This window comes from Protopterus annectens, chromosome 14.part0 (genome assembly GCF_019279795.1).
Source record: "Protopterus annectens isolate FY-2018-M chromosome 14.part0, PAN1.0, whole genome shotgun sequence".
Classification (NCBI taxonomy): domain Eukaryota; kingdom Metazoa; phylum Chordata; order Ceratodontiformes; family Protopteridae; genus Protopterus; species Protopterus annectens.
This window is the reverse complement of record NC_056748.1, coordinates 955,825,545-955,848,458: the sequence shown is the minus strand read 5'-3', so window position 1 is coordinate 955,848,458 and position 22,914 is coordinate 955,825,545. Positions and strand designations below refer to the sequence as shown.

The 22,914-nt window shown below is 38.1% G+C and overlaps 1 protein-coding gene across 1 annotated transcript in view; it reads left to right on the top strand.

The window, feature by feature from the left end:
• Nucleotides 1–22,914, top strand: part of LOC122789363 (tyrosine-protein phosphatase non-receptor type 13-like) — a 2,815,362-nt gene that overhangs the window by 2,288,130 nt on the left and 504,318 nt on the right. The window contains exon 37 of the mRNA XM_044056752.1: nucleotides 7,152–7,237. Coding sequence (XP_043912687.1) covers nucleotides 7,152–7,237 — 86 coding nt within the window. The remainder of the gene's footprint in view (nucleotides 1–7,151; nucleotides 7,238–22,914) is intronic.

Below are 22,914 nucleotides of genomic sequence, written 5' to 3'. Positions count from 1 at the left end.
CTAAGCTAGCAAGGATATTATTGGGTGTCGCACCTATGATAAGTTGGACATGGAGCTGCTCAAGCAGGTCATGTTGTTGGACCAATCTAGCAGTGTACTTGTCCTTTAAAAATACTGAGACACCTCCTCCCTTTGTTTTATACTGAACTGAGGGGGTCGAAATGTATGAAAGGCATTGTAGCCTTTGATAGCGTGGGTGTGCTGCATGATTTTGAACCATATTTCCATGACTTCACGTACGTCTTCATTCTTTAGGATGAGGAGTACTTCCAGAGAGTGCAGTTTTTTTATTTAAACTCCTAACTTTGAACAGCGATACCTTTAGGTGGTCGCGAGTGATTTTATATTGGAGGGTTTAACAACTTGGGACAGCCTAAAAATGGCACTATGGGGATAGATAAAGTTTTTTACCAGTATCTAGAAGCCAAGTGGTGACAAGCATAGTCGGCCTTAGGCATAGGCCAACTAGGCAGCCACCCAGGTCACCGATCTAGCAGGAGCACTTTTCCAGTATTTATTTGATGTAGGTTAACCAGGATGGGGCCACTGTGTGGTGTGAGGGGGGCACCGTGGAGCCCTTTTGCCTATGGCACCAGTTGCCCTAAGGCCACTCCTGGTGACAAGTGCAAACCATCTGTGATGAATCCTCATGGTTTGTCGATCATGTCTCCCCAGGCTGACAAATATTGTATCCCCCTGTTGTGACACCAGAAACTAAGCTAATTGTTGAAGTCAGTTATTTTTTGTTGGTACTGTGGCATCATCATTGGTGAAGGTAGGATGCCTCTCAAGGCTAGATTCATATCCACCTGGGACACATATTCAGAAAGCTCCATCATGTCTTTCTCTCTATATAGTCCAGTGAGGTACATCTTTGGTCATTTATGCCAACATGGACTATGACCATATCATACTGGTACTTCTGGTTTAAATCCCTACCTAAGTGCATGTGTGATCTAGTGGATCCTGGCTGCTGACAGACAACTCACTGTGATCTTCTCCTTGTTTAGCTTGGGAATGGCACATCAGTATTTCTTACAATGGAATCCCCAATACCTAGAATGTTTGGCTGCATGATGTATTGTCTTATGAGCTTGGAAGCGGAGCAACTTTGATTTTTGGAGTTATGTGTTGTATGAAGCACTATATTTTTTGAGTGTGCGAAGGGCCACTGAGAGATGTTTTTAGGAGGTCTTGGAGGTTTGAGTAGATTACATGTGAGTACCACTACATATGTGGGACAATGTGTTTGTTCTTTAGTGTTGGTAGTAAGTGATTTGGGTGTATCTTTGACAAACTGGTTTACATTTGTCTTGTATGTATATAAGAGCTCTGCCTGCAATGACATTGTGTATCTACATCTCTCACACACTGTGTTTGTCTGTTCTAAAATTAAATGGCTGTCAGTGAAAATGAGGCACTTAATAACCTGCCTCAGGATGTCCATATCCACCAGGCCACAAACAAAGATGACAGGGAAGCACTTATCTATTATACCAGATCCTTAGTAAATGTGAAGGTGTAGGGGAGATTGTCACGTAAATGTCTAAGTGACAGTGAATACTTCAGGATGAATTGCAGTGGTGCTGCCCTCTGCACAAACTGGCAGCTTTTCAAAGAGCTATGAATAGTGGGAGACTATGGAGAGTGTTTCCTATAGAGGATTTTAAACTGGAGAGGTTTGCATGTATATAAGACATGGGTAACTGTGTTTGCACAATGTGCAAGTGTGAGGTTTTTATATCAACAGGATGAAAGCCATTTATACAGTTAGCTCTCAGGCCAATCACATAAACACATAATAAGCCTTCCACTAGCAGTTCTCAAATTGGATGGGTTGAATCAGCCCTCTGCTCCCACCAGAGTGCAGTGTAAAACCCTCTTAATGTAAAACTAACTGGTTTTAAGCTCAAATGCAGTAACAGATGCTTTAGATGCAGTCCATTTTCTTGTAGTTACAGGTGTGCAACCCAGGCACAGAAACTGTGAATAAATGAGCACAGTCTCTCAAAAATGTAAGGCTTTTATGCCAGAAGAATGGAAGACTTATACACAGTTAAGCCCTAAGGCCATTCAGATAAACACACAATAAGCCTTCCACCAGCAGTTCCCAACTCAGATGGATTGAATCAGCCCTCTGCTCCCACCAGAGTGCAGTATAAAAGCATCTTAATGTAAAACAAACTGGTTTTGACTTCAAATGATTTACAACAAAATACAGAACTCCTGCAGTATCATAAATCATTGGAAATAAATTAAAAATCCTTTAGAAATATTTCCAAATACAAAAAAAATGTGTGCAAATGTAGGAAAACTACAAGCACAGAAAAACTTTACACAACTTAGAAGAAATATTTTGGCAAACTCAGGAGAGCTTTGGCAAAATCAGAAGAGCTTTTGCAGTGATTTTTAAAGTAGCATTCCTGTTCATGTAAAATCACCAGTCAAATTTATGTATTAAAAAAACATATCCACATTTATCTTAAATAGATAACTGCCTTCACCATTCTGATTTCATCATCACATGTCTGAGAGCATGGAATTGCAAGGAAAGAGTTGACTTCTTCACTAGACATTTGTTCCAAAGTGTTTTTTAGTAAGTGTGAGAAGCAGGTATAATAGATGAAGTTCTTTCCTACTAAAGAAGCAGCAAGCTAAAAATTCTGTTAGCCAGCTTTTGTATGACTGTAATCTAAAGAAAAGATGGCAGTCACCACCATTTTCAATTATTTCAATTTGACAATTAAATTGGATTATTAGGATTCATTTTCCAATTATGTATGCATAAAGTCCTAAAATTGAACTGGCAGTTTAAAAGACAAATAACCAAAATTACACAATATTGATAGTTGTTTAAGTATTATCATTAAAATAATATAAGTAAAGGAGTAGCCATTGGTTCTTTTAAAATATTGATTTATAAAAAGTTGAATTTAAAAAAAATATAAGTAAGATTGAGACGCTTACCTCAGTCAAGCATGTGGGTCATTGTGGGTGAGATGACCAACTTTAAAATAATATAATAGTAACTTTATAAAGTAAACAGGTTAAGAATCAGTAACCGCTTCAGTTAATAATTTTATGAAATTTTCCGCTATTTTTACTCCTATTCTATCCCTTCTTTTCCCCTCTGCTTAGCAACTGGGATACTAGCTGTTGATTTTGTTTTCTTTGACTGTACTAACATCCAGTTTGCCGTCATTTGATCTTTTAATAAATGTTGAAATCTATTACATTGTTTCTTTTTCAGGTATTGATTTGTGAGATTTGAGACAGGTATCAACTTTACTGATTGTGTTCAGTAATTTTATTCCAGACCACAGATTCATCTTTATTTTTGCAAGAAATATCAGTTGTGCCCTTATATAGTTTCTTAATGATTTTACCAGAGGCCAAACAAATTCTCTTTTCTCAGTAGTTTTAGTTGAATAATCATGAACACAGTGAACAATATTTAAGCTAGTCTTGCTATGAGAATTATTCCAAGTTGACTTTAAGGTCAGTTCTTTAACTAAATTGGATAAAAACTTTACAAATGTGGATCTAGGCTTATTGCTCTCTTTATTCAAAGGAACCATATCAGTAACCCTATGAGCTCTCTCTCAGTGCTACAAGATAAACTTTATGTCTAGAGAATCCATGCAATATAATATATTTCCTTCAAGATTTTTATTGGTATGCCAAAAATTCTATAGTCTTTCCTTTCCCTGTTTTCCAAGTTTATCATTCTTCTAATTGCCTATGTATTGTATTTTAATCAAAATTCAATATCATTCCCTCCTTCTTTAATTCTTCGGTCTGTATAATTCATGGTGTCATTAATCTCTCTTTTCTGCATGTCATGTTTAAGGACATTTTAGCTTGCTTCATAAAGCTTAGTTGTATATTGTCCATTTTGCTTTTGAAATGCTCCATCTTTAATGTAAGATACTGAATTAATGAAAGTACTGCCTGAACATCTTCTCAGAGCTGAGTCTCCATGCTGTGGTTTAGCTGAACTCCTTTTCACAAGCAGACTGGTTAAATTAGTACATTAACTTCAAATGAAATGCTATAAAAATGTTTCCACTATAAATTCACCACTGTTTGGTCAGAAAATGTTATAACCCATCTTCAGAGATACAACAGAACTAGTTTTAAGTGTTTTTTTAATATTTTTCTTGTCAGAATTAAAAATCTTGTGTAGAGCTTCATCAAGGTGCTGCTACTCTATTGCCAAGCTGACCATGCCTACCCCCATTTTGTAAAGATTCCATATAAGTATTCCCTTCCTCTGATCCGATGAATACCCTTACCACTGCTAAATGCCAAGTAGCCAGTCAAGTGCCCAGGAACTCCAAATGGACTTTCTCAGACTAATAAACTTTGTAAAATATAGCTAAGTTTACAAAAAGCTTGTTGCAAATCATGCCCTTCTCATATATTTTTAAACAATTCCAGATGTATACAAGTCCCGCATAGACAAACTATCCAAATGGCCACAAGAGAAGTAGTACCCTATTGCAAGTTAAGAGAAAATAAATGGTATATTATCTGGGTGGCAGAGTGGTGCAGTGGTTAGTGTTGTTGCCTCACAACAAGAGTTTCTTGGGTTTGATTCTCTGCTGGGGCACCTTCTGTGTGGATTCTGCTGTGTTTGCAAAGGTTTGTACACTCTAAATTGGCTATAGATGGGAGTGTGTGGTGTGAAAAAAAAAAAAAAGATGGCAGGATTTAACCATCCAGCGGTTTAAACCTTGGTTGTAGATGATCGTCACAGTTGAAGTAAGATACCGACCCTATACACAAGAATGGGAAGAAGAGGTTGTGGATAGATGGATGGCAATGGCATATTATCTACAACAGAACGAATACATATAATCGTTGATGTTCATACCAGACATTCCATGCCTCTGCATCTTCAGCTCATTAGCCCCTAAAAGAGAAAAATTATAAAACTAACCCCTCTGCTTGCGAGTATAAAGTCCATATGTGGAATTCCACATTATTCAGTCACCAACATTGTGAACTGAATAGAGCATGCACACACACACACACACACACACACACACACACTTATGCATGCATGCAAAAATACCTTCCCCAAAAGCAGTTTTCTATCCCAAACATATATGTGGCTAGGTCTTCTTAGACAAAAGTGACAAAATAACTATTACATTAAAACTAAAATATTAAACAGTTCACATTTGGATGCCCATACTGGGCTAGTGTTCATAGACGTTTCAAGCCTCCAAAGCAGTTTATCTTTACATTTTATGTATATGTATATATATATATATATATATATATATATATATATATATATATATATATATATATATATATATATATATATATATATATATATATATATATATATATATATATATATATATATATATATATATAAAAAATGCATATTTGTGTGTGTGTGTGTAAAACTGTATTTACTTAGACAAAAGTGACAAAATAACTGTTGCATTAAAAGTGGAATATTATTAACCAAGTCTACCTTTGGAAGAGTTCATATAATTTAGGTACTACAGTCTTTTTAGTAGTAGGTGTAGCTTGATTTCAGGTGTAGCATCCTCATCTTTTGTCCTCCAGTAGGGCTGTCAGTGTTCTTCACTTCTTCTGGTAATTAGGTTTACTAATGATCTGCTTCAGCAGTTTTAGCACATTTTCAAGATTTCTCCATCTTGAAAAGATCACAGGAAATAAGAAAATAAAGCAAGCAAGCTGTCCAGTAGGATGCTCTCACCTCAACATTCATGCACACTTACTTCTGTCTACTGGACAGCCATCTTCTGCTGTCATGATTATCCCAGGACAATCCCATCAGAATGAACCTAGTAATGGGACCAGCATGCATTGCATTGTTCTCTCCAGCTCCACGATGAAGTCTTTATTTTATTTTTTTTTCTGGATTTGCATGGGCACCAAAATGTATTCTCTCAGACTCAAAATCATTTAAATCAGATGGATTGTCCCACTGTTTTTATTTATTTATTTATATTTGTATTTATTTATTTATTTATTTATTTTTTATGTCATTCCTTTTATGATATCCCAAAAACATTCTGGATGACTATCGCTCTAACTACGCTGTTTACCTCTTGCTAATTGATAGCACAGGCTACTGTTTCTCCTTCTGTCCATATTTCTGTTCCCAGATGTTTCTGACTTATCCTATGCTGCCACATTCTGAAAGATGGGCTGTTTCCATCCTTTCTCCAGTACCATTTTTTCAGTAACTGGCCTTTCATATTATTAGTTTGCAAATCACTTTTTCCAGGGATCAGCTGATTTTCCACTTACTAGACTTGACAGACTGCAGCTCCTTCTGTCCTCATATATCATATAACCATGAGTAGCTGCCTTCTTTTCTGGTGCACTTGGCAAATGTAATCTTCATCAGTACTCAGTAGTATACCTGCCAGGTTTTTCTATTTGAAAATGTGTTCTTTACTAATGAAAAATGCATGCAGTTATTGACAAAAAGGAGAGAAGCTTTATTATGTAAACAAAGAACACTACGCTGATGCTAAGCCATGAACTTGTATAGTACTGCCTGGATGAGTAGCATTTCAGTTCCTTCATTAGCACTGCATAATGTGGCTTGCAGTAGCACAGTGCTATAACACAGATTGTGGATATCTAATTGAAGATGCTTTCTTTTTCAGTATAGTCATATGTTCGGACTTTTTATTATTAGTTTGGGATATAAGCAGTTGATTGACCTTCCTAAAATCCATATCTGTAAGTCCTTATGAGTAAGGCCGAACAACTTAATTTCATGGATGATCCCTGCAGGTTACAGTACATTTTGTCTTTGCTACACTATACAGTATGGCAACTTGCAGTCAGTTAGGAGATTTCACCATAGATTTGAAATTGGTTTTCATTATTAGATCATGGATAATATAGCATGGCAAAATATGTTTTCTAGACTAATATAGCTTGGTGAGTTAATGTTCTAGAGTAATATGGCATGGTGAGTTAATGTCATATAATACAGCATAGTAAGGTAATAGTTATTACACAGTAATGTAGCATGAAGTATTGTACACTGTGTGCCTATAATAATTAGAACTGTGATGTGTGGTCTCCTGTAGTATAATTTTCAAAGCTAATGTCAGTATTTATTTTCCTTCTGTTTTTATCACCCGAAGGATTTGGTTTCTGGGAAGATGCCCCCTGCACAAGAAAGCAGTTTGATTTCGGCTGACCTATATGATCCTGGAATGGAGACGGCAAGGTAGTTACAAGACAAGCAGTGCAGCCACACATCTGTAAATTTTATATTGTATACAACAGTGTATTCTTACCTATACATCATGGATTATATTATGTAAAACTAAACTGCATTTTGAATGGTGAAACATCTTCATAATTTTGTAAACTTTTTGATCTCAAAGGGTGTTGCACTACAAAGAATTTCCTTCCAGTTTGAAATTCTTCTTTTTTTATTGTGGAATTAATATTTTCTTTTTAAGATAGTTGTATCTAGATGTGTAATCCATTGTACACAGTGCACAGTAAGAGAAATATGTAGAGTCTTGGAATGTAGCGCACTGAAAATGTGAATGGCGAGCAAGGAACCTTGGAGTAAATGGTGCATCAGACCTTCATATTTACTCCAAAGCAACACATTGCACACCTACAGTACACTGTGCAGGGCTTGTACACCAGTGGTACATAATGCTGTTGCAAGCACAGTAACTTTAACCCCATGAAGAGAGCAGAGGGCACAGCAGGCATCCGGGGCATTTCTCCACATAATCAAGTGCATATCCACGTAGCCAAGTGGTTAGAGTTAAGGCCTTATGTGCAATATGTGCATGATTTGAATGCAGAGAAGGGAAAACAAGCAATCATTTTCAGAGCTGAGTGGCCTAGTGGGCTAATGCACTATGCTGTAGTTGACAGTGTCCTGGGTTTGAGACTTGGCAGAGGTGATTATTTTTTTAAGAGAGCTGAGTGGCCTACTGGGCTAATGCACTATGCTATTTCCAGTCAGTGTCAAATGTTATAAAAATGTAAGCCACTACAACAAATATGAGCATCATGCTACAGCCACATTAACAAAACAGGCACAAGTACATAACTTGGCAAGCATTAATGACACACAGGCCATGCGAAGTAAGGACAGTAGACTTCCTGTATGGTGTAGGCTATAAGCTGCAGCCCCTCCTGAAATTAGTAGTAAATAACTATTGATCACTCTTCTTAACCTCATTAAAGCAAAAATACAATGCAGCATTAAAGTTATGAGGTAGAAAAGAGCTACAGAACAAGAAAGAAAGTTAAAAAAAATGAAGAAAAGTCAAATGAGAAGGAGTAATGGCTGAACTTATGGAATCCAGTGTTATATGTGCCGAAGAGGAATGAGAGATCACAATGTTGTTGTTTGTCTTTCGGCCCTTCCCGGTTAGGGGTCGCCACAGCAGAACTCCGGTCCGCTAATGATTGGCAGTAGATTTTCATGAACGTCGAGGTGCCAGCTCAATGTTCAACCTTCAACAAAGGCATGCCCATTTACGCATGTCTTTCGAATGCCCACCCAACGCAGGGAGGACATGCAGACTCCACACAGAAGGCACTCCCTGAACTCCAGCCGAGAATCGAACGGGAGAACCACTTGCTGTGAGGCAACAACGCTACCGCTGCACCACCGCAGATAGGAATGAGAGATCACAATAAAGGATGTATTCCTGGAAATTAAAAAAGCTAAGTAATAAGTTAAAAAACATACATTGAGGGTAATTATTGTACTATGTATCAGGTGACAGAAACAGTGAATTAACATTTTGATGCTTTTCAGCAGCCTATTCAAGACAATGAACTCTTAAAAACAAAAGTAGCGGCATCAGAAGCTGAACTGGTTTTCATGGGGACAGCCCTGACAGATCAAGAGGATGGAGTATAGTGAAGGAATTTATGATTAATCTGGATTCCTGAGAACATTGAGGGAATGACTGTCAAGGATTTATTCAAAAACAGTTTGCAGCCTGGACACAGATCCCAATAATGGAGCTATTAATAGAACGTATACAAAAAGCTGCATGGATGCCAAGTAGAGGTGCACAGCAAAATCTCCAAATGATCCTGATTCACTTTACATCTTGTTTAATAAATGAAGGAAAGAAAGGATACTGTTTATAATTGGGGAAACCCAAAGTCCAGCTTTCCTATTAAGATGCATTGATATATGTGGAACAGATTTTATTTGCGAGAACACAGAAGAGAAGATATGCATTAATCCTAGCACAAAGATGCTATAAAATAAAAGGACTGAAATTTTGGGGTGTGAACCCAGTACAGTTAAAGGTATTCTTGCCAGGGGGTCTTTGATGCTTTGAACAGAGGAGGCAGTCCAGGTGACTGAAGAGGTGGAAGCAAAGGGCCCGATAGAACACTGTCAAGGACACAATGGAAATACTCAGGACCAAACAGCAAGTGCTTAAGTGAATTGATTGCCCAGTTTTTTTTTTTTTCTTTTTCATTTAATGTAATGCATGCCTAATTAAAACCACAGGAATGCAACTGAATCTATGTGTTAACTTATAAGAGTTGGTGGTAATGTTGTTAGAATTAATTTCTAGTGAGTGTTTTGTATACTGGAGCTTATAAGTCAGTTACTGATTACTTGGTAACTTTGGCAGCTGCTCAGCATGTGGGGATTGGTACAGTCCAAAATAGGGGGATTAAAAAAATGTTTGAAAATTACTAAATAGAGCAATATGCTTGCAGGGATCAATGTTAAGGTTGAAATAAAGCATAGGGTAGTAGTGTAAATGGGTATGCATTTTCTGTTTTGGAATGTAAATGAATTAGTTAATCCTATAAAGAGTGAGAACATACCTCTCAGCCTCTTAGAGCAAAAAATCTGGACAAAGCCATAAATAAAAGTGAGACAAAGGTCCAAAATATGGACAATTTTTAAATATTGCTCTTACAAACTTAGAAAGTTGATAGAATAACAGGTTTTGCATTAGCGTGAAATTTCTGAAGGGTTTGAAGTCTGAAACTCAAATGACTGCCATTATTTTCTAACTTCAGTCTTTATTGATTTGCCTCTAATTTGCCAGAAAACAATTTTATGAAAAACGGATCAGAAATATGAAGCAAAAATGTGGACATTTTGCGAAAATCTGTACAGATGAGAGGTATGAGTGAGAGACTAAGCCACCTTTAAGAGGGAAAATGGGCAAATTGTGTTCTTACAGGAAGCACACCTCAGAGAGGAGAAGCATAATACATTAAAGAGAGGGGATTTCAGTTGCTGGCACAGGACAGTTATGGGAATGGTTAGCAAGTAAGAGTGTAAAATCTGTTTAGGAGTGCTTAGTAGACTGGATGGTTGTTTGGCAGTGTGGAAGGGAAGCTATGGAGGAGATTTCTTAATGCTGATATCCAGTTATATACTACCGCATATAAATAGATATCAGATATACTTAGCATGCTCATATCCATTTGTATACCACTTCATGCTGAAAGTAATTATATCATGTTGTTAATGGAGGATATCATGCATTTCTGGGAGGAGGTGCTACTTACAGCGGGTGATTGGAACATGATAGGAAAGGAGGAAGAGTATGATTGAAAAATACAGGGAAGAAATGTAAATCTTTGTTGAAAGCTTTGGGGCTAGTTGGTTGTTGGTTGAAAGGAAATAGAAGTGGAACAGAAGCAGAGTATGCATATTATAGCCTGAAGTGGGGAACTTGGTCCCAAACAGACAAATTGTATATTTGTATGGAGCAAAGATATAGACTAGAAAAACTTAAATTTGGACACATTACTTATTCAGGCCATACTTTTTTCAGTCAACATTAAAACCTAATCTTGAGCTTCCACTAGACAAGCATTGGAGGTTCCTGCTTCATTTACCGAGAAAGGAGGAAATAGGACATGGATTAAGTGGTTATTAAAGGGTCTTGTAGAGGGCACATCACCAGAGGAATGGGTAGGAATGGGATTAATTAAAAATTTTCCTTTTTAAAGGAAAGAAAATCAACAGTATAAACATAAAGGCAAAGCAGGAGAAAAGAAAGAGAGGAATAATGTGGAATATTAAGGGTATTTCAAAAAAGTAGGATGAAGTAAAACAGATGAAAAATGTGTAACCTGAAATGGAAAGATGGGAGGATGCGAGGTTGTTGGGTGTAGAGGGCTGCTGTATTAGACTTGTACTCCAAAAGCAATGAGGGCTTTAGTGACTAAGTTGAGACAGCAAAAGGAAGAAAGACATGCTTTTCACTTAAACGAAATAGGAAGGAATTCGACATAAACACTAAAGTGCTTAGAATTTTTGTTGATTTTTACAGTGAGCTGCATAAAGGGATACCTATAACAACGGAAGAGGTTAAACAGTGCTGAGATTTTTGGAAAGAAGTAGATATTATTGCAGTAAAGGAAAAACAGAAGAGGGAGATAATAACAAGTTACAGAACAGGAAGTTAAAGTATCACGGAAAAAAAAGAGGTAAATTCCTTGGATCAGTGGAATAATGGAAGAGATATAGAGATTGCTGGGTGATAAAGTAATAAATGTTTAATAAGAATTTAATGGGAGAAGAATGTCCAAATTCCTGGTAGGAAGGAGTAATTGTGATTATACAGAAAGAAGAGAAAGATATTAAACTGCCTGGCTGCTATAGGCCTATTTCTGTTGCAAATCATGATTAGTCTTCATGATCATATTAATTTCTTGGCTGGCACCAATAGCAGGGAGGTACTTGACTCAGGTCAGTGTGTTTTTCTGAGGATGTAATCATAATGCAAATGATTGTCATATATGCACAGAGGCAGGTGAACAGGATTGCATTAGTATCTTTGGATGCGGAAAAATCATTTGACGGAATAGACTGAGAGTTTATGTTGAGGATGGTGGAATCTCCTGAAAGCTTTTTAGTGTTATTAAAGCATCATTGTACAGGTTCAAATGTAGCATTTAGTGTTCGGAGACGTGTCCAGATCTGTAGAGTTGTCCATGGGCATCAGGCAAGGGTGCCTGCTCCCCTTTACTTGCCGTCTACTTTGAACCTTTTGCTAAGTGGGAATATCAGTCAAAAATACAAGAGTATATTTGAGGGCCCATGGAGTTAAAAATTACACTTTATGCAGATGATGTAGTGCTTACTTTGAGAAATCCAAATGATGATGAGATAAATAGATTTGAGGAGATTTTGGAATACAAGTTTAATGAAGATAAGGTAAGGATAATAAGGCTTAATACAGATAAGGATTTGGAAAAAGTGAGACAACACCCACTATGATGGATCAATTTGAGGTTCAGATTACAGTAGATTTTAAGACATCCTGGACACAAACATGTCAAGAGATGATGACCAAAATAAAAAATAACTTACAAAAATAGAAAATATTAGACTTTAATTTTGATAGAGAATTTCACTTTTACAATGGCATGTGGTTCCACAAGTGTTATATTTAATACAGTTGTTTTATACGATAGTACTTGTACTAGGCTAAGGAGTTGAATGAGAGAATTTTATCTGGGCAGGGCAAGATATGCGTGAAGGGGGAAATAATTTTTGTAAATGAGCAAGGAGGATTGGAGGTGACTTACCGAGAGAGATAGATAAAAGCAGTAAAAAGAACCATATTCCTTTTTTGAGTGGATATTAAAAAATAAAGGGAAAAGTAAATGGGTAAGTATGATAAAAATTAAAAATCTGTGGCTGGGGTCAACAGATATATGACAAGCATTGTGGGATAAACCAGCAAATCTCTTATACTTCATCTACTAAGTGAATTAGTATGGAAAGGGATGTATAGGGTTTTCAAAGAAAATGTTAGAAAGACTTGGCGATATGCATTGTCTCTGACTGGGGGAAAACTGAAAAGCAGAGGTGATACTATTTCTGTACTAAGGTGGAGATGACATCAGACTTAGATTAACTACTGAGATCAGTTGGTGAAAGGAGAAAAGATTTTGACATGGGAAGAAGCAGAAAAACGTGATCAGTTTCCAGATATAGTATTTATGAACATTGAAGGGTATAAGTTAAGGAGGTAAGAGAGACAAGTTAATAGAAAGTAGGAAGTGGAGGGTAGCCAGGTTCAATTAGTTAGGCTGCAAATCTCAAAGATATAGACGGATTTGAAAGGGAGAGTCGTGCCTAAACCGTATCAAGTACTCTCATATGAGCAGGGGTAGGAGTTGGAACTTTTGAGACAAGAATGGATAGATTAATTAAAAAAGATTTGACTATGGGACAGAGTGGAGAGGTTTGTAAGCTAGTAAGCAAAGTGGATAGATTGAGAAAGTTTAGAATATTTATGAGGAAATGTGTACTTAAATATTTCTGTAGTATGGTTAGAATACATATGATGTCCTCAACAGTAGAACAGATATGCTGGAGCTGTGATTTGGAGAATGAGGAGACTGGGACCTTATATTCTGGGAGTGTTGGAGACTGCATGGATTTAAAGAAAAGTTGGGAAGATTACTGGAACTAGTGATGAAGTCTGTATCTTAATGAAGTTATGTTGCTGTTAGGAGTTCATATAAGGGGTAAGGACTTAATGAACAGGAAAGGGAGTTTAGAATGTCATGCTGATGGCAAAGGAAGTGACTACTAGGAAGTGGAAGCAGAAATGCTCTCTGAAAGTAGAAGAAGTGGAAACATTAATTGAGGAGATGAGAGAATAAATGGAGGAACGTTAGGTGGGTATGAACATTAACAAAATGAAAAACAACACTACTGGACAGTGACTTAAAAAAGCTTGATTTAATAATAAAAAAATAAAAAACGCAGGGCAACAGATTAAGCGCGTTCAGCCAAACAAATCTGGACTTTTTCAGACTCTCAAAATAATTTGCACTCCCCCTCTTTTGTATACCTACATATTAAATCAGTTAAACCAATTTATTAACACATTAATAACCAGGCAATTATGTAGAGCTTATGCCAGTGAAAAACATGAATTGTTTACCACAACTAAACATTAAATATTTAAAACTTGACAACTTAAAACCCTCCTAAAAAATTTAAATTTAAAACTTGTTAACTTTCAATTTTAAAATAGAATGGCTAGAAATATTTTCATGTAAACCTGGAAACCGGATAGTGTTTAATTTCATTTGCTGCTTTGGATTCTAAAAGTAATTTATAATCCCCCCTCTAGGGTCAGTCTTTACCATCTGCAGGATACCAAATAAAAACTTCTTAAAAGAAGAACAAGTTTTAATATATTTAAACAAAGCATTGTTTTCATTATGCTTTGTTATATCATAGTAGTGCTCATAGATTATCTTGCTGAGCTGCCACTCCGTTTTGCCCACATGAAGTGCTGGGCATCGTGAGCACTTGGGAAGATATGCAACCGCTGTGCTTAAACAATTTCCCTTGATAAACCTAACTTCAGAATGAATATTATTCTGCAATACTAAGGGTCCCCCTTCAGAAATATAACAACATTGGGAGCAAAACCCACATTTTCTTGTCCCACTAACTTGAGTCTCTTTCTTCTTAGGTTCATAGGTTCATAGGTTCATACTAGGCTATCTGCCCTAGGGCATTTATAAGCCTAGCCAGAATGTGTTTGGCTTTCGCCACCCATTTTAAATTAATTTTGCTATGCCCTTTTTCGAGGTTAGTATACTGTGCCTCTGTCTAACAGTGACACAGAAGTGATACTCGGGGCAAACCTACGATCTCCCATCCACTAATCAGGATTCCTCTTGAATAGAGTCAATGAGGGACTCTGCCTAATCTGGACTGGGATTTTATTCCAGAGTGAAGGGAGCCTCTGGGTTATGAATCTGTCCCTCCAGCATGTCCTATTTATTTCAGTGCTGAGGTTCAAGTCTCTCGAGCGCGTAGCTCGATGGGATTTGGATTTTCTGAGGTGCAGCATGTCCATTAATTCCGGGTTGGACATGGCTTTATACATCAGGCACAGATCGCCTCTGAACAGGCGGTATGCCACTGAGTAGAGCTGGAGTTTCTTTAACCGGGCAGCATATGGCATCTGTTTGAGCCCTTTGATCCTCTTGCTGATTTACTTTTGGGGTCTTTCCAGTTGCTGTAGGTGTCTGGTAAGGTACATCCCAAAAGGGGCATTGTACTCAATTATGGGCCTGATGAGGGATGAGTAAAGAGGCACGATGACCTCCCCTGATCTAGATGTGAATCCCTTCATGATTAGGTGGGCTATATAAAATGTTTTTCTAACCACTTTGGCCACGTGGTTGTCAAATGAGAGATTGCTATCAACTTGGGTCCCCAGGTCCCTAATTACTTCTTCTGTACTTAATGGATTACCACCTATGTGGTAATTTGTGGGCACTGTTTTTGCCAAAGGGGATGACTATACACCTTTTGGCATTTAGCTTGAGGCCATGGCTCTGGCACCAGTTGTCTTTTTCTATGAGGCCCTTTTGGAGGATGCTTGTGTCGGCTGGAGAGTCGATTATGGCGCCCAGTTTGCAGTCATCTGTGAACTTGGTCAGCCACAGTCCTTCCGTGTTGGCCTGTACCTCCGGGAAATATATACTGAACAAGAGAGGTCCCAGGACTGAGCCTTGTGGGACACCACTTGTAACTGGTTTGGAGTCTGACATGGCTCCAGCAATTCTAACCATGTGGGTTCTGTCCTTGAGCCAGTTTGCAATCCATCTAGTGACATAGGGGTTTATATTTAAGCTGGTGAGCTTATCTATAATGCCCGAGTGGGGTATTATATCGAAGGCTTTTGCGAGGTCCAGGTAGGCTGTGTGGACCACCTTCCCCTCGTCAATGGCCTTGGTGACTGTTTCAAAGAAATCAACCAGGTTTAAGTGGCAGGCTCTGCCCTTAACAAAGCCGAACTGGGTAGGATCCAGTGTCTGTAGGTCCCCAATATCTTTATTTATGAGGTCCATGATGATCCTTTCCATAGCTTTGCAGACCAAGCTAGTCAGGCTTATGGGGCAATAGTTTCCAGGATCCGTTGAGGCACCACCTTTATGGAGAGGGACCACTGTTGCTGTACGCCACTCTTTGGGCACATATCCTGTAGTAAGGCTGAGATTGAACAGTAGTTTTATGTTTGGGTTTAGCTCTTCTTGGAGTTCATGTAGGGCGCAGCCCGGGACACCATCTGGTCCCATTGATGCTGTGTTTTTTGCTTTGGAGAGGGCGGCTCTTACCTGAGCATCTGAGATGTCACCGGGGCAGCACTCTGCTGGGATAGATATTTGCCCTTTTGGTGGGGGGGGGAGTTTGCACTGAACCTGTCAGCTAGGATGTTGGCAATGTCTGTGGGTTCAGTGTATTTTTTGTCTTTTTGGACTAATTCTGAGCATATCTGGGAATTACCACCTAGGTTTCTAACATAACTAAAGAAAGCCTTGTGATTATCCTTAGTGTCCTGTGCAATTTTTCTCTCTAAGCTGGCCTTAGACAATTTTATGAGTGCCCGTAGTTTTTTGCTAATACTGATCAGTGATGCCTTCCCTTTTTGGGATTTTGCTCTATCATTTAGTAGCTTCCGCCTTCTACTGTATAGTTTGTTTATGGCTGGGGTCCACCAGACAGGACGTCTGCCTTTGGAGGATTGGGTCTTGGTTTTATTTGGGATCGCATGATCCATGCATTCCTGAAGGTGTTCATAGAATGCGTTTATAAAGGATTCTGCGGTCTGGGACGTATTTTCCACAGACCCGGGGGCTTTGAAGGATTCCACCTCGGTTTTGAGAAGTGTGAAATTTGCTTTAGAGAAGTTTTTCACTGTGGTTTTCTGGGCAGGGGGTGGGGTCGGGATGTGAATATCCAGTGAGATTAGTTTATGGTCTGATCTTACCAGTGAGGGATACACTTCTGGTCTGGAGCATAGAGTCCCCATGTTGGTGATGATCAGGTCCAGTATGTTTTCCCCTCTTGTGGGAGTGGTAACAAGTTGTTCCATAGCATTTAAGTTTATAAATTCTAGGAATCTTTGGGCTAGGGTGTTGGAGCTAGAGTAATGCTCCCAGTCTATGTTTGGGTAGTTGAAGTCACCCAATATAATGGTGTTTGGAGAGACCTTCATATTTTCCAGTGTTCTCAGGAAGGCCGAGTGGGGTTCCTTGGTTTGGGAGGGTGGTCTGTAGCAGGCTATAAACTGGAAGGCAGTTTTACCCACTGTTAGTTGCACATGGATAGTCTCTGATGCTTCTTGCTTTGCCACCAACCTGGACGTGTGGGTATCTTTGATGAATATCGATACTCCCCCTCCTTTTGTGGTTCGATCCAAGTTTTGGGGCTGAAAAGCATGGTATGAGGTATAACCTGATAGTGCTGGGTTGCTCTTGGGAGCCCTGAACCAGGTTTCTGTTACTGCACAGATATTGATGTTCTCCATGCTAAGGAGAGTTTCGAGTGCGTGCATCTTGAGGTTTAGACTTCTGGCGTTGAGTAGCATTACTCTTAGTTTCTTATCCCTTGTGATACCTATGGAGGTGGGTTTGTCTTTTGAGCCTTGCCTAAAAAAGGCACTATGGGGTAGCAAGAGCCTTTGCCAATATCCAAAAGCCCAGGGGTGACAGGTGCAAGCTGTCCCTAGCGAAGCATCGTGGCTTGTCGAGCATATCATCCCAAGCTGACAGGCATTGGATCCCCTTTGAATGACACCAGTACTTAAGCCAGTTGTTGAAATTGATCATCTTGTCTTCATATTGTGGCATCATTCTTGGTGAGGGTAAGATGCTACTCAAGGTCAGGGTCATACCGGCCTGGGCTACATGCTCAGAGAGCTCCTTTATGTCTCTTTTCATGTAGTCCAGGGAGGTACGTCTCAGGTCATTCACACTAGCATGGACAATGACTGAGTCATATTTGTACTTGCCTTGGAGTGACCTGAGTGCTTGTGTTATGTGGCAGATCCTAGCGCCCGACAGGCTGCTCACCGTGACCCTCTCCTTGTTCAGCCTGGTGAGCGGGACGTCAGTGTGCCTGATGATAGAGTCACCTATTACAAGTGTATCAGGTGTGTTGTTTAGTCTTAAGGGCTGTGACTGTTCGGCACACTGGCTTTGTGAGATATGTGTTGCACATGTTTTGTTTTGGGGTAGCGGTTGCTTGGGTGTCTGCTTTGGAGGTCTCTGCTGCATAGGCTAGAATAATATAATCCTGCTTAGAATAATATAATCCTTGTTTGAATCAGTTCTTTAAATTCCTACCAGTCTTGTACACAAAAATAAGCTCAACCCCCAATAAATTTTAAACCTGAGGATAAGTCCTTAAAATATTCCAATTCTTTCTAACAATTTCCTTTTTTTTTTTTTTTTTTGCTTGGGAACTGTATTGGACAACAAGGGCTCTTTCAAATTTATTTTCCAATACTATAGTATCCTCTCTCTCAATGACCATACCCAAAAATGGTTTATATTTTAATCCCCATTGGGACATAACATAGTCCCTAATGGGATTAATAAAATATGCAGCATACCCTTTAACCAAGAACATATCCACTACCTTATCCATGTCACTTTTAAGGTCCAATGCATCTGAGGTGATCATAGTGACCTGGATACATTGGCCTTTTACTATACATCTTTTTTTACTCATAGGGTGACTGCTTTAAAAATCCAGATGCTGAAGGTAGGTCTCCTATAAACTAGGAATTTTAAACCCCCTATCACTATGCCTAATTAAAGTATCCAAATAATTAATTTGATTAAAAGAATATTTAAGAGTAAATTTAACAAAAAACTAGAAGACATATTAAGAAATTCTGCAAATTTAAAAGTATCTTGCTCAGACCCATTCTACAAAATAAAAATGTCATCCAAAAATCTTACATACAACTGAACCTAACTAAAATATTCAGAACTAAAAATCTTAGTAGTCTCCAAATCCAATAAAACCAGATTTGCATATATGGGGGCACAAAATGCCCCCATTGCCACCCTCTGGGTTTGCCTAAAATATTCACCCTCAAAGAAGATATAATTCTTTTCCAATACCAGTGTCATTAGTTCTGAAATCAAATTAACTTTGTCAGTAGGTAACCTAGTCCAATGCCTTGTACTTTTGTATAATGTTCAAGCTCTTCTTTTTTAGGACTAGATGGAAATAAATCTATAACATCAGTTGTTAAAAAAGATTAATTCTCTTCTCCGCAAATCCTGTTTGAGTCTTCCTAAAAAGTCCCAGGAGTCCTTAACCAAATTGGGAACAACTTGGTAAACTGTTTATAACCAATGATCAATACACAACCCAAGGGGGGCTTAGTTTTAGCTCCCCCTGCTACTACTATAGGTCTGAATGACAGATTTAAAGCATTTTATGGACATTAGGGATACCAAAAATGGTGGGCATAATAGCCTTCTCCACTTTTACAACTTTGTATGCTTTCCCAATTGATTCTCTAATCAATTAAAAATTCTTGTAAGAATAAATCATTTCTTTTGTAAGCTATTAATACTTCATTCTTAATCACAGGTGTATATGTGTTAGAATTATTTAAAATCAAATTCATAATATTAGAATAATTAGAGGAATCAAATAGTACTTTCCCCCCACCTTTATATGGTTTCATAATTCTAATTGTTTTATCAGTCCTTAAATTCTCAAATAACTGACTCTCCCTTCTACTAAGATTGGAATAATGGGCCCATTTTTTATTTTTCTTAGAAGTCAGTAATTTATAAATGTCTTCAGATACTATCCTTTCACAAGGATTTAAAGTCAGGTATAGCTGTGGATTAAATGTACTCTTCTTTCTGATATTCTCGTCTCCGTCATTTTTAAAACTATTTTATTTTTATTCAAAAAATACCGCCTCTGCTAGGGTGTCTACTGTATCAAAATTCATACAAGGCACAAATTTCAGTCCCTTTTGAAACAAAGAAAAATGTTCACCAGTAATATTTCGGCTAGTGTAATTGAAAATATTAAAACCATTTTTTGTCCACACAATTCTGTTACTATCTAATATGTACTCCTCCTCCTTTCCCCTTCCTTCCAGTTCCCTGAATAATTCTTTGAATTTTGTTGTTGGGATTCCCAATATTGTTGTTTCCTTAACAAATGCCCCCCCACCGGCCAGACATAATGAGTATCCTGTGTTTTATATTCTGAACAGTTATTTAACACTATCCCTTGATTCTTACTAGAACCTGGATCTCCTTCCTTTGGGGCAGAATTACCATTGGACTCATAAACTTTTCTACTTATATTACCCCTAATTGGGTATGCCTATTTTTTACTATATTGTGTATAATTCCTTTCTGATTTTATTTTGTTTTTTTTCTTAAATGCACTATTACATTTCTTTTCTACATTTGCCAGATTTACAATAATACCCTTCCCATTGGTCAAAGATTAAATCGTTTTTAATAACCTTATCTAATTTATCTACCTCATGAAGCAAAGGTACAATATTAACCTCATTAAACTGAATAATTTTCTCCAATAATTCCAAACCATGTCTGTTGAACATCTCAGTAAATTCATTGCACATTTTATCATCATACTTTAAACCAAAAGGGAATTTATAAACTCTTAGCCCATGTGGGTCTATTTTCATTTGAATGCATTGGCTTAAATATTTATAGTCAGTCTGTAATGACTTCAGGGTGGCCATGGTGGTGCAGTGGTTAGTGTTGCCACCTCACAGCAAGAGGTTCTCTGGTTCGATCCTTGGCTGGGGTGCCTTCTGTGCAGAGTCTGCATGTCCTCCCTGTGGTCGCGTGGGTTTGCTCCGGGTGCACCGGTTTCCTCCCACATCCCAAAGACATGCAGTAGGTGGATTGGATTCTCTAAATTGGCCCTATGAGTGCGTGCATGTGTGTGCCTTCTGTGGGAAGGTTGGGCGCCGGGCTGGCAACTCGACACCGTAAAAACTTCACTGCCAATCCTGAGCAGACAGGTGATCTGCTGTGGTGACCCCTAACTGGGAAAAAGCCGAAAGAAGAAGTAGTCTCTAATGACTTCACCTTAAAAAGTTTTTTCTCCATTTTAACAATTAAGTCCTTTAATGAATGTCCAGTATTTTGCTCATAATTTGCATTAACACCCACCTGGTTAACACCAATGTCAAAGTCAAATTCTTTATCCAAAATATTCTGAAAACCCTGTCTCCTAAATGAATTACATTGTTCATTAGAAGCCACATTACTTGGCTGCTCATTTCCCCTTCTATATCCAGCAGGTACATTAACAGCATTGACTAAATTATTATGTGACCCAGAAGCTGTCAGCAAGGCTACAACAGTAGTATAGGTTCTTTTAGGAACAGTGCCTTTAGATTGGAAAACCTTGATGCTGTCTGCTATGTACTGGGTGCTACAAACAACTTGATCCTCATTAGTTCCAGGGCAAAAATCTGAAATAATTCTGTTAGAAATATATAATAGTAATATGCATGCTTAGTGCATTCAAGATTTAAAAGGGTTAATACATTTATTCTGTTCACACTGCATGAATCTGCACAGTTATTAGAAACTTAACAAAGAGACATTTCATTTCTGCTTATGCCATGAGAAAATGTGCAGCTGCTAGAAGCTTTGATAAAGAAAACAATAGATGCTTGAAAGTATAAACCGTAGTCAGCATTACTTGTACCAAAGCTAGAAATGTACCTTGAATCTAGACAAAATGTAACACATGTATTACAACTGTACAGTTGAAGAATTGAAAAGTCAAGGTGGGCTAAAATAAGCCCAAGGCCAGGTTGTTTTTCTCAAAATGTTTTTGCAAAGACAGCAAATAATCTGACCATGTCAGCATTAAGTCTGGTAACATTTTCTGTAGAACATACAGAAAGCTGTGTCTAACTACGTCAGCAATAGATTGGTAACATTTTTTGTGTGACATGAAGAGAACTGTATAAGAATAACATACTGATCACCAGAAAGCCAGACAAATCCTGTATCTACATGCTTTGCCTCCTTGCTGCAAGTAATAAAGGGTGCCTTGCTTGAACCTAACGTGCATTGGTGTTTGGAGTTTTTCCTTTTACAGATTGGTCCTTCGGACCGGAACCCTCTCTTCACCTCGGATCAGAAGGCCAGGTGGTTGAAACCGTACGGGGAAGAAACCAAATCGGTTCTTCTTACATGGAAAATCCTCCAACTGAATTGGCGTTCAAAAGAGGCCAGCCACTTTCTGATCTGTGACTGAAGGACGGGTCTCCGCGAATCAGGTGATCAATCACATAGGCTCAGGTAATGTGAATCTACTTTTTTCTGTTTTCTGTTTTAGATCAAGGACTAGTTGTGTATTGTTTTTGTCAGTTTGTATTTTTCTTACAAGTCAGAGACAAAAAAGATTACTGTCTTGTCATAGATCAGGAGAAACAGAATAAGTAGACAGTCATTCTGAAGAGACTATAACAAAATCTGTGGTACACGTTAAAATTAGAAAAGTTGTGTAACGATCAAAAGGTGAAATAAAATGGGTAATAATTGCAAAACCCACCGTTAACGAAAGATGCAAAATATATGCAGTCGCAGCACGCCAACAGTATTAGATATTATTCAAAATGGGTTAATAAATACGAATTAGACGGAAAGTTAGAAAAATCCTCGCTTATCAAACTTATCAAACAGCTCAAAAATGATTCCAAAGGTCGGGTAAAAAAGCAACGACAATTAAGAATTCCTCAGGCACACAGGTGGCTGGAGGAAGTAAACCATAGGGAACAAAAAAACAAAGATTCAAAAAACTATGTTTTTAGATAAGGAGGATAATAACTTAGTAATAGCATCAGCACCTCTGCCTCCCTTACCAGAATATGAAGCAAGTGAACATGTTAGTCCACCCCCACTATATCCTGTGGTCATTGAAGATAGAGATGTTGTGAAACTAAAATTGGCTAAAATTAGAGATCCCATCGAGACCAGGTCCCGAACAAAGGCAGGTAACTCAGAAGAAGGTATTGAGTTATGACAAATAGTTAAGAATTCACGATCTATAGGTGAAGAAGAAGAAATATGCCCACT